Source organism: Carcharodon carcharias, chromosome 16 (assembly GCF_017639515.1).
Source record: "Carcharodon carcharias isolate sCarCar2 chromosome 16, sCarCar2.pri, whole genome shotgun sequence".
NCBI lineage: Eukaryota > Metazoa > Chordata > Chondrichthyes > Lamniformes > Lamnidae > Carcharodon > Carcharodon carcharias.
Window position 1 is genome coordinate 100,485,016 of NC_054482.1, and position 12,464 is coordinate 100,497,479.

General features: G+C 42.9%; 1 protein-coding gene across 4 annotated transcripts in view; it reads left to right on the forward strand.

Moving 5' to 3' along the window:
* Positions 1-10,954, forward strand: part of bcar3 (BCAR3 adaptor protein, NSP family member) — a 179,788-nt gene extending 168,834 nt beyond the window's left edge. For all 4 annotated transcript variants that reach the window (XM_041208661.1, XM_041208662.1, XM_041208664.1 and 1 more), the window contains 5 exons: positions 2,848-2,963; positions 4,467-4,638; positions 5,878-5,989; positions 8,208-8,414; positions 10,132-10,954. In XM_041208661.1, coding sequence (XP_041064595.1) covers positions 2,848-2,963; positions 4,467-4,638; positions 5,878-5,989; positions 8,208-8,414; positions 10,132-10,307 — 783 coding nt within the window. In that variant the 3' untranslated portion in view covers positions 10,308-10,954. The remainder of the gene's footprint in view (positions 1-2,847; positions 2,964-4,466; positions 4,639-5,877; positions 5,990-8,207; positions 8,415-10,131) is intronic.
* The last annotated feature ends 1,510 nt before the right edge of the window (positions 10,955-12,464 follow it).

The following is a 12,464-nucleotide window of genomic DNA, read 5'->3' on the forward strand; positions in this document are numbered from 1 at the left end:
CATCCTCTCAGTGATGAACCCACTGAACCCAGACAATTTTCCATCCATACAGATTGTTAGCATAATTTTACCACGTGTCCACCTGTAATAGTCAATAGCCAGGACAGACCTTGACAATAACAATCTTAACTGGGCCTCTGCTGGGCCCACAAGCGATAAACAGGTATCCCCCAACTTAAATGATGGGAAATACACTGGGTGATAGGTTTGCTTCATTTATATATTGTTACAGCATAGCTACCCACATGGGCAGCCAGGGGCGTAGCTAATGGGTGGGAAAATCAGCGAGGACAGAATCGAGCAAATCCTGAAAATTCTCTACCTCTGCCTATCCTGAAGAAGGAAGCTGGAAATTTCAGACTTCCAGATGTAGGAAGCAAATTCTGTATAATGGATTGAATTTTTCACTTTGTTGGTACAAGTTTAATTTTGGACATAAGTCCTAGTGCCAGTGCTCCTGACCTAACTCCAAGTGCTGACTTATAATTTTCATCAACCACGCCTATGGTCACCTGTTGCTTCTACAGTAGGGGCGAATATCCGTCTATCTTAGCATTTGGACTCAATGGGGGTCATTTTGACTGTGCAATAGACGAAAATGGGCGATGGAAATTCAATAACTTGCTCTGCATTCCTCCTAATTTTTATTTCCATTGAACATCTACAGGTGTAGGCCATTTCACTATTGTTCATTTTACACCAACACACACAAAGTCAAGATGTCCCCCACTCTCTCTGGGTGATGATGCTAGCATTTATCTGTTAACACAACACCCTTTGAAATGCAGCTTGGAAAATCAAAGCCTGCAAACTACTCATGGTGATAATTGCACAAGTGCTTAATGTTATTTTAATAGCAGTGTGAACCCAGTTAAAATCAACAGATTAATGCTTCCACTAAAGTGGCAAAATGAAATTGATAATGAGTGTATTAAGTTATTGTGCACTGACCTGGAATCAAATTCCAGCTTCAAATCACTGCAAAAACTATAAACCATTTATTTCCAACTGCTTGCTATTTCCCATAGAATTGAACAGCCTAACTGGGAACAAAGAAATGGGTGTAAGCCATTCAGCCCCTCGAGTTGGTTCTGCGTTAGATTGTGTTAGATTATGGCTGATCTGTACTGAAGTAATTGCAGGTTATGTCATGCAGACCTCGACCAGTGGCACTGCAGGAATTTAACAGCGAATGTGGAACCAACGCAGCACAATCTCCTGTCATAACTTGGACTTTAGTATAATGTTACTTTGCAAAGGTCCGCTCAATGTACTGCTGATCAGGCTTCCCACTGTTCCAATACAGCTACATTGTCAAATGGTACTGCGTGGATGTCAGCTTTCACAGATTACAAGCTACACGAACTGAAACTATGTTAAAGAAAGAGCCTTGCTTTTATAATGCACTTTTCAGAATCTAAGGATGTGCCAAAATGCTGTACAGCCAATGATGTACCCCCGAAATGCAGCTAACGTTGCAACATAGAACCCCGGCAGCTAATCTGCACAGCAACGTCCCACAATCAACAATGTGACAATGACCACATAATGTACGGAGCTCAGAGTCCCTTTGAGAACCTATTGAATAACGTGTTGAAATGTAACCTTCGTGTAAGCTTCTATCAATGGTGAATATGATCTCAATGGAGGACACAAATCTAGTGCTGAGCTACAAAGTGATAGGGTATTTATCACTTTGTGCCTATATGTTACAAGTGGCAGCTTGATTTGGTGGTAGTATTTATATCTTTAAGTCAGCAGGTTCTAGGTTCACAGCCCCGGTCTATGAGCTGAACGTGCACTGTACCCTGACACTTCACTGCAACACCAAGGGAGTGTTGTGTTAACAGGCAGTTGTTAGGGCCCCATCTTCTCCTTCAGTGGACGTTAAAGGTTCCTTGGATTGTGTTTAATGGGCAGTAAACGCCGGCCAAGCCAGCGGCACTCACATCCCATGAATGAATATAAAAAAAAAACAGGGAGTGCTCCGGGTGTCTAGCTTAATATTCAATTTTCAACCATTAGGGCCAACAGTTTGTGATCAATGATCACATTTGGTTTGTAGGAGCTTGTTGCATGCAAATTGCATGTTATATTTGCCCACAAAGCAAACAGTGAGTGCATGTCAAAAGAAGCCCATCAGCTGTGAAGTCCCATCCTAAGAACACTATCTGGTTGAGGTGATGGGACTCCACCAACTATTAGGGTCCTGAGTAGTGCATGCTGAGGTATGGTGCATTTCCGTGCTTGCTGCATACAGGCAGTACAGCAGAAAGGATCCTGTGCAGTAAGATGAGGCCTGCTTTATAATAACAGGCCCAGTGCCTGTGAGCTGGAGCTAGTGCAGTAACACCCAATCTTTTATCTTTGACGTGTTATTCTGATTCAAACCATTGACAGGTTTGGATTTTTTTTTTTGGAACAAGCAAGCGACTGTAAATTTGTGCAAATCATTTCAAGCAGGAATGTTTGAATTTTTTTTCTGTCCCTTCGGACTGGTTACTGAAAAACAGCAGTCAAAGGATAATTGAAATCCCAGTGTTAGGGATTATCATATACGTGATCATGTGTGTTTTTTACATTTGATCTGCTTGTTTTCCCCCATTGCCTTAAGAAGAGCTGGCCTGGAATATTTTTGTTTTTAAAAACCTGCGCATTGCTCTCAAATTCTGTGCTCAGGCAGTGAATTTAGAAACAAGCTTATTCTCAGCGGCAGTGGTCACACTTGGCTGTATTTCAGTGGTAATGTAATTAGTCTTTTAGTCTCTGCACTTGAAAAATGAACCTTTTAATAAAAAGGCAATTTCCTGACTGCAACTAATAAATTTGAACTTTTGGACTTTCCAGGTTGCTAGGATACTTAATGTCTCTGAAGAAATGAAGCAGCAGATGGGAGTGAGCTCAGGTCTGGAGCTTATTACACTTCCTCATGGGCACCAATTGCGTTCAGATCTAACTGAAAGGTAAACAGTACCACTGCACTGTTTTTGTAACAGCAGACTAGATTGAAAAGCTACAGCACAGTACAGAGGGGAGGAACGGGGAGGATTAGTCCAGCAAAAGCTAATTAGAATGCCTCCCTTTCTTCCCCCTCAATGGCTCAGTTGCTGAATAGGCTGCTGGTTGTGGAATTGAGTCCCTGATGAAGGGAGCGGCTTCCATCACTGTTCTGTGCAGAGTTACCTGAGCTTAGCCACCATGGCAGCAGGGGGAGTGTGTGCGAGACATCCGGCCTCAATGCCAGTAGGGCTGGCAGGGGAAAGGGGGTGGTGGAGGTGGAGGGTGAAGTCAGCCAGAATTCCTGCTTCTCGGCACCACCTGCCAGAAAGTTTGATTACAACAGCGTGGAAGGGGAGATTCAACTTTCAGAAATCGTTTTGGTACTCAGTTGGAAGGTAGTAGGCAGAGAGTACGGGTAAAGTGATAGTGTAGTGGTTGTATTATTGGATGAGTAACTGCTGCAATATAGGAGAATGGGAGAAAATGATGCCTCTGTTGTGCTGAGCCTTGGCCAGACCCTACCTGGAAGTCGGTGGGCTTTTGGGCAATGAACTTCCGAGTGCGGATACGGTGATGATATATCAAAGTGATTCCATGGCTAAGAAGCTGGATTTATGAGGACAAACTGGACAAACGTTGTTTGTATTCCTTTTGGAAGGGTTGAGGGGTCATCTAATCAAGGCCTTCAAAATGAGGGATTTGAAGGTTACAGAAAAATGATTTACTCTGGTGGCAGCTGGTGGAATTTAAATTCAATTAATAAATCTGGAATTGAAATTAGTCTCAGTAATGGTGACCATTGGCAAACTATCATCAATTGTCATAAAAACCCATCTGGTTCACTAATGTTTTTAAGGAAGGAAATCTGCCAGCTCATGAAAGAAGATAGGGGTCCTTAGCACTTCCATTGAACATATCAGTTTTGTTAGTTCTCCTTTGTTATTTGGTAGTCTTATAGTTCTTGCTGTTTAGGGGGAAGTCCTGACAAAAGCAGGTGCAACATTCCATCAGAATGTGGTCTAGGCTTGTCCATTATCCATTATCCATTATCAGAAGCTTCCAGAAACTTGGTTAGTTTGCAGTTCCAAAAGTCAGGTGACTTGTTGCAGCCACCTTAAAGACCAGCAGTGTCCTTTTTCAAAACAGGCACCCAAGTTTTTAAAAATGTGTAATGTCCTCATGTCTGCTTGGCGTGGCAGTACTTAATTAGCTGTAAATGTTTGGGATGCTTTGAGGTCATGAATAGCACCGTATGAATGCAAGTCTTCCAAATACTTCCTTCACCAGCAGGATGATCCGATTTAGGAGCCTGTTATGATTAAATCATTTTTAAAAACTAAGTTGACATTAATTAAGTCATTTTGCCTTACTTTATCTTAAGATGTTTGAACTCAAACCTACCTAATGATTTAGAATTGGCATACTTTTCGTGGGCCAGACCAGTAAAAGTGCTTTCATTTTCTCAGGCATGATACCCTGGCTATTGGGATTGCAGTGGATGTCTTGGGTTGCACAGGAAGTGTTGAAGAGAGAGCTGCAGTGTTAAGTAAGATCATCCAACTGGCACTGGAACTGAAATATTCCATGGGAGATCTGTACGCTTTCTCTGCTGTCATGAAAGCGTTAGACATGCCTCAGGTATTTCCTTTCTCATTGGTACCTTTAAGTTAAGCAGCAAACTGCCCCGTTGAAGTTAATCCCATTATCACTGAATATATTCAGCATTTAGATGATCGAACACTTAATCAGTTCTGAAGTGAATCAACGAAGTGGATAGGTGTTAAATAGAATTAAAATTTGAGCAGTCACATCTCCAAGTGCCAATGGACCTTCTCTGTCAAGGGAGAGAGGGCAGGCCCAAAGCAACAGCACAAGAGAGAGGATGACCCTCAGGCTGTTTAGGCCACAGAGAATAATGTTTAAAATCTATACCTTCACCCCTTGAAGGAACCATCTGCCAAGGGCCGAAGGGACTTGATCGCATTTTCAGTGCAAGCTCAAGGATCTTTCCTGGGGCCACCTTATGCTTCATACCAGCTCTTGGCCTTGAGGGCCTCATAAGGTATGTTGGGGGTGGAATTCCACAAATGCTGCCAGGCACACGCTCCATGTCGAGGGGCAGGTGATTGATTTTCCCTCATCCTCTCTGTCTGCACTTTCCCCACCAAAATTCTGCCGGCCTGTGAAAAAGAGGCAGAACCTCTGGAGAATCAAGTTCCAGCCCAAGTTCCAGCTCCCATGAGGTGATTCTCCTTGAACTGTGCCCCGGATCCGATCTGAACTTCCCTGGATTCCACGAGATATGCTATATATATATATATATATATATATATATAGGCCAATAGTAGACAAAGGCAAAGTAATAGAGATTGGACACAATGAATACTATTGAAGTTCTCCACCAGTCCAGCAAGTCTTTCCAATCAATACCTGAACGACACAATGAAGGACGACCCCCAGATTTGATCGTGTTTTAGCTGATTGCAGTCCATTTACAGAAATTCCTCAAGTGGCTTCCACACTCTTGAGTAAGGGAGAGGAAATTCATCCTGGGCCAAGAGGTGGTGACTGCTGAGGGAAGGTTCCCATTCCAAATTGCTATCTGAGCTGCCAGAAACTCTGCATTTGTGGTGAGGACAGCATCTAACCCCGCTGCCCCACTTTGTGCCTGCCACGGGAGCTGGTACATATCGAACGGTCAATGGGAAAAGATACTGGAAAGCCAATGGCAGCCATGAGCCTGAACTGAGGGCTCACTGCGGGGGTTGGGGGGTGGGGTCAGATGTGTAACTTTTTGATCAGGTTGAAGAGCTGTTGCAGACAGTGTCAGTGACACCTGTTCATTAAGCACAAATGTCATTTTTTGTACTTGCATAGATCACACGGTTAGAAGAAACTTGGACTGTACTACGGCGTACCCACACTCAAAGTGCCATTGTTTATGAGAAGACTCTTAAACCATGCATCAAAGCTTTAAACGAGGGAAGAGGTAAGAGGTTAGGATAGTTCACCCAGGAAGCAGCGGATCATTTATTCTGAAAGGGAATGCACTACAAATGGATTTAGTTCACAATGCTGTCTTAAGTCTTGGCTTAATTCTTGTCAGCTCAGTTGGTGGCACACTCAGTTGAGTCACCAAATTGTGGGTTCAAGTCCCGCTTGAGCACAACAATCTAGGTTGACACTCCACTGCAGTACTGAGGGAGTGCTGCATTGTCAGAAGTGCCACCATTTGGATGAGATGTTAAACAAGGTCCCATCTACACTTCAGGTGGATGTAAAAGATCCCATGGCAGTAGTTCAGACAAGAGTAGGGGACTTCTGCCTGATGTCCTGGCCAATATTTATCCCTCAATCAACATCACAAAAAGACGGATTACCTGGTCATTATCACGTTGCTGTTTGTGGGAGCTTGCTGAGCACAAATTAGTTGCAACACTTCTACCACAGTGACGACACTTCAAAAGTAATTCATTGTCTGTAAACTGTCTGAAGGTCATGAAAGATGCTATATAGAATCTGACCCAAAGCCTTTCCACCATCTACAAGTGAGGAATGTGATGGAATGCTCTCCAGTTGCCTGGATGAGTGCTTGTCCAGCAACTCAAGAAACTTGACGCCAACCAAAACAAAGCAGTCCACTTGATTGGCACCCCATCCACATCTAAATGTTCACCTTCCACCACCGGTGCACAGTGGAAGCAGTGTGTGCCATCTACAAGATGCACTGCAGCAACTCACCAAGACTCCTTCAACAGCTAATCCCAACCCATGACCTCTGCCGTCTCGAAGAACAAGAGCAGCAGGCACATGGCAACACTGCCACCTGCAGGTTCTCCCCAAGTCACTCACCATCCCAACTTGGAAATACATCACATTCCTTCACTCTTGCTGGGTCAAAATCCTAGAACTCCCTTCCTATCAGCACTGTGGGTTTACCTACACCATGGACTGCAGCGGTTCAAGAATGCAGTTCACCACCACCTTCTCAAGGACAATTAGAGATGGGCAATAAATGCCAGTGCTGCTCAAATCCAATGAACAAATTTTTAAAAATCTATAAATCTAAGTATTTCTTTCATCAAAGTTTCACACCTGAATTAATCCTCCTGATGAAATCTCTCGGCGCAGAGGCAGGGTTATCCCTTCACAATAAATAGACTCCTTAGAAGGGCACATAGAGACCAGGGAAGTCTCTGGATTACACCAAAATAGATGGAACTGAGACAGGGTAACAGTCAGACTGGTACAATTAGCTTCAGCTTTCCTTGGCTAAGAAAGAGTGGAAAAATGTCAGCTGGCATTCCCATCCCTAACTGGTGTTGGAAGGGGTGTATGCGTGGCATTGGGTATGTGCAGGATCAGCCTCTGCTGATTGAATAGCTGCCTGACTCTTCGCTGCTTAGGTTCTCAAGTGAAGAATAAGCACTTGAGTGAGTTAGAGTATTGCATGCAGTTCTGGAATCCGCATTATAGGAAGGATGTGATTGCACTAGAGAGAGTGCAGAGGAGGTTTCCCAGAATGTTGCCTGGGCTGGAGAGTTTTAGTTATGAGGAGAGATTGGATAGGCTGGGGTTATTTTCCCTGGAGCAGAGGAGATTGAGGGGGGACATGATTGAAATGAAGGGTAGTCGGGAAGGCACTTTTCCCCTTGATGGAGGGATCAATAACCAGGGGGCATAGATTTAAAGTAAGGAGCAGGAGGCTTAAAGGGGATGTGAGGGAGAATTTTTTCACCCAGAGGGTGGTGGGAATCTGGAATTCACTGCCTGAAAGGGTGGTAGAGACAGAAAAACTCATAACATTTAACAAGTATTTGGATATGCACTTGTGATGCCATGGCATACAAGGCTATGGGCCTAGTGCTGGAAAATGGGATTAGAATAGTTCAGTACTTGTTCGACCGGTGCAGGCTTGATGGGCCGAAGGGCTTTTTCTGTGGAGTAGACCTCTATGACTCTATGAGTTATCGGAGTTACCCAACAATCTCAGAACTTCAACAATAATCAATGTCCTTGGAGAAGCTGGAAGGGGAGGTGGAGATATTTAAGTTATTTATTATTAAAATTAATTTGAAAAATTGCATAATCACAGTAAGAATGAAATGGAATTCTAATTATCTTTGCTTGAAGATAGCTGAGAGCATGTTATTTAACACAATGTTATCTGCCAGGTTGATGTTTTATTCTTTTGTTTATTCTGATAGAGGAGGTCCCCCTCAGTAAGACGACAATTCCCCACCTCATGCCTCTCATTACACTGATGGAGCGGGAGTTTGTTACCTTTGAAGCCACTGAGTTGTGGGAAAGCATTGACCAGGGTTGTGAAATAATGTTCAAACATCTGGAAAATGCACGCTGCTTCACATATAATGCTGCTGTGTACAAAACTAACACAAAACGGATTCTTGCAGGTGAGCATATTGTGCATTAAATGGAGAAAAGTATTCAGTCAGCTGGTTTGAGCGTAAAATAGGAGAATTCTGACATGGCGCCGATGAGGCTGAATGTCCACATCTCACGCTCATAACAATATTAGTTTAATTGTATGCTGCACAAAGGCCATTAAGTTCTAGAATTGCTATGTTTGGAATGGCTGCTATGAAGCAAAGGTCAGCATCATGTTTTCTTAAATAACCAGCTTGAACCAGTTCTACAGTCATAGTGTGTAGAACTGCATGTTATGTGAGAAACTTTACTCAGATGTAAAGGAGTTACCCAAGCAGTTGCTGAATGGGTTGTTGATAAGCAACATCACTGCATCTGTGAACTTAGACTCCTTTGCCAATACTGTAGTTTCTCCTGCAAGTCCATTCTAGTCAACACTGGAAGTAGGTGATGCCATTTGTAAACCAGGACTGTGTGGGCATGGTGGCATAATGGTAATGTTAGTGGATTTGTAATCCAGAGGCAGGGCTATTGCTTTGGGAACACAAGTTCAAATCCTGCCATTGTAGCTGGTGGGATTTAATTAATAAAAGTTTAAAGGCTAGTCTCAGTAATGATGACCATGAATTTAATTAAAAACCCACCTGGTTTCACTAATGCCCTTTAGCGAAGGAAATCTGCCATCCCCTTACCTGATCTGACCTACATGTGTCTCCAGGCCCACACAATGTGATTGATTCTTAACTACCCTCTGAAGTGGCCGAACAAGCTACTGAATTGTATCAAACCACTACAGAAAAGTCAAAAAGGTATCACTGAGTGCACCTGCACCACATGGACTGCAGCAGTTCAAAAAGGCAGCTCACCACTACCTTCTCAAGGGCAATTACGGATGGGCAATAAATGCTGGCTTGCCTGAGATACTCATATTCCATGAAAGAATTTTAAAAAAGCAGGAATGTGGGACCAGATTTTGCTGAAAGATTACAGGGTGTGAATGACACATGACATTATTAATGCAGAAGTCCAGCAACTTGTGGCGAGGAAGCGAATTGTGAATCACCTCAAGTTGCTGGCCAATTCGTGCTGCTCTGTCATTAGCCTCACGAAAATGACATCTTGAACTGAATCTGTGTGGGAAGTTTCATGAATTGCTGTATTTGCTTATTGCACAATTAACAACTGCCAGTTAACCCCTCTGGTCCTGAAAGTAAACAACTATAAATATGGAGTCTTATTCCTTCAATACAATCTTTCTTTCCTCTCTTCTCATTCTGCACCTGATTTGACTATTTCAAACTCCTCCTCAGCCCTTCATCTGTTTATTTTTCAATCCTTTAATCTCATTGGTTAAGGAGATACATTGTCTGTCCCTTTGTTCACCAAAGGCCAAAATGCCCTGATTCCCTCACTGTACAATTATTAACTCACACTTAGAGCAGCTTTGGGGGCAAAAAAGTTTAAAGCTCAAATGTGCATGAACAAGTCTAACTGATTGAGGACACCGTGAGATGTCCTGGGCCACTTTAACATTGTTTCTTGATAAGGAAGGTCAACAATGCCGAAGTACCATTGGGCGAGAGGAATATTGAGCCATTCCAGCTTGTCCTTCCACAGAAATCTTTTGACTCCTTTACATCAACCAACTGTATCTTGAATAGCTCCAGGATTGTTACCTCCCACTGTTCTATCTGATATTGACTTTAGGGAACAGTGTGAGCTTTCTTATTCCTTTGCTCTTAGGTTTCGAGTCAGATGAAGAACTGCTCGAGACATTTCAGACCGAGTTTGCAATGAGGCTGCTGTGGGGAAGCAAAGGAGCACAAGTTAACCAAAGCGAGCGATATGAAAAGTTCATGATGATTTTGACAGCTCTGTCACGGAAACTGGAACCACCACCTTGGCATCCAGACCACTAGAGATCACTGGAAATACAACCCAGAAGACAGTCTGTTTTCAAACACACTTCATTATATATTCAACCATACTCAAGAAACAGTCCCATGTCTACATATCCGTGTTTTAGCTACTCGCTGCCTAGCACTGGATCTCAGTCGCTTCTGCTTGCACAAGTTTAAACATTCCGGGTGAATTCTTAAATGTAATTAACGGCAGCGTAGAGTTTGGAAACACTCATGGAATGTTGCTGTCTTCTGATTAATAATCCTTTGAATTATGGTTGTGATGGTTTATTATTGCGTGGTGTCATTTAGCTTAGGTATTAAGGACACTTGGAGGAGACTATTTGGAGCGACCATGTAGCTGTCCCAGGCAGTGGACCGGGTCCTGCCTGTGATTGAAAGTTTCCAGCTTGCGTCGAGTAAATGGTCAGGTGATGTTTGTTTAAATGTTGGTCATTGTAAATATCAAATAAGGCAATCTCTTTTGCCTGAAGGTTTCAGCCATTTAATATATTTTCTTACTGTAATATCAGACAAGAATGTGTAAATAGAGTTCTGTAAAAACAAAGACAATTACATATGATATTTTATGCAGTACTGCAGAATTACAGTGCAGAAAGTGTATTAATGTGATCCAGTAAAATCGCACCATTTCTTTACAAGGACCGACTGTTGATGCTTGTTTTTTTTCTCATGTCTAGTTGATCTCTCATGGCATTGCACATGGGTAATAGAGTGTTAGAGGGCAGGAGTGCTAATTGAACCAGAGCATGTTGGCAATTCAGTCCCTATCTTAAAGTTGTACAGTCTGTCCTTTTTTTACATTCCATATACAAATTGTCCATGAAAACTTATGATGTAATTATACAGCAAACTGTTGTATGTCACAAGAGAATCTTGGTTGAGAAAGACCATTTGGTTCATCTTAATTCATCTACCCAGTGAGATCCTAGCATCCCCACCCCCATTGTGATATCTGATTGTTTCTTCAGTGGGTCAGGGAGGTAACACAGATTGGGGTAGGCTGTTGGCACGATTCTAAGGTGCTACCTCCACCACTCAATCTCACCAAGAATCAATGGCTTCAAAAGGGAGGGAACTGGGGAGAGTGTGTGGTTACCAGCCACAGAAAGGGAGTGATTTCAAGACTTATGGGGTTCATAATATCGGATTTAAAATGAAACAGCACTATCAGATTACACCCTTTACTATCCCAGAGTCTCAATAGCATTTTACATAGTAAATCAATACAAAAACTATTACTTGTCCACGTTATCTGTTTCACACAGGCTGATCTGAACAGGAATTTGAGCTGGTGTAATAAAACCTACTGCATTCAGTGTGAAATAGGGCTCTGAGAGTTAAATATTGCAGAGGCATTAGTGCCTTTAAGATAAGTGGGTTAATACCTCTGCTAAAATAGAAAGCTAAAGAATTTCAGTCAAAACAATCAAGCATTCAGCTACTTTATCTGTGACTTGGTTCTTTTTTGTGATAGGTTCCATTGTCTTTTTTCATGCATTGAACTCCAGCAGCCGATTTTATAAAACTGAAAATCATTATTAGTTTCAAATCTTATCTCAGCTACTTGGACGGAGAAGCGTTTACCCACAGACAGTGTTGCAAGTTGTTGGCTCCAGTCCAAGCAGATCCACTGACCTTGCGCTGAGTAAGATGGCAGAATTATTGTCGCTTTCATTTTGAGCTCTATTACATGGGCATCGGCAGAACTTGTCGCTTCATTTATTTGTGACAATTTTAACAGGTGCGCCAAAATAGAGGGGACGAATGCTCAATGTTGGAAAATTAATCTGATTTTACAAAACATTCCTAAGGATTTTTCAGTTCAGCGGGCACAGTCAGCAGGTCTGAGATCAGCCAGGGAAGCGACCGCTGGTTGCGATTGGCTCCCAGCTGCTAATTCACGCTGGCTGGTCAGTGGATGAGGTTTCCTGAAAAATGCAAAGGTCGCCCAACCGATTTGCCCGCCCGCCAACCGTTACGCTGGACAGGCAATGAGAAATCTCTGTTAATTGCGCTGTTAATGGGCTTAATTGCCCTCTTAGTTGTTGGTGGGCGCGCTTCCAAGATGAGCACACGCCCACCGACCAAAATATTGCGTGAGTGCCCGATTATGTCGGGCCACTTGCCTGACCTCATCACGTGCTATTGCAC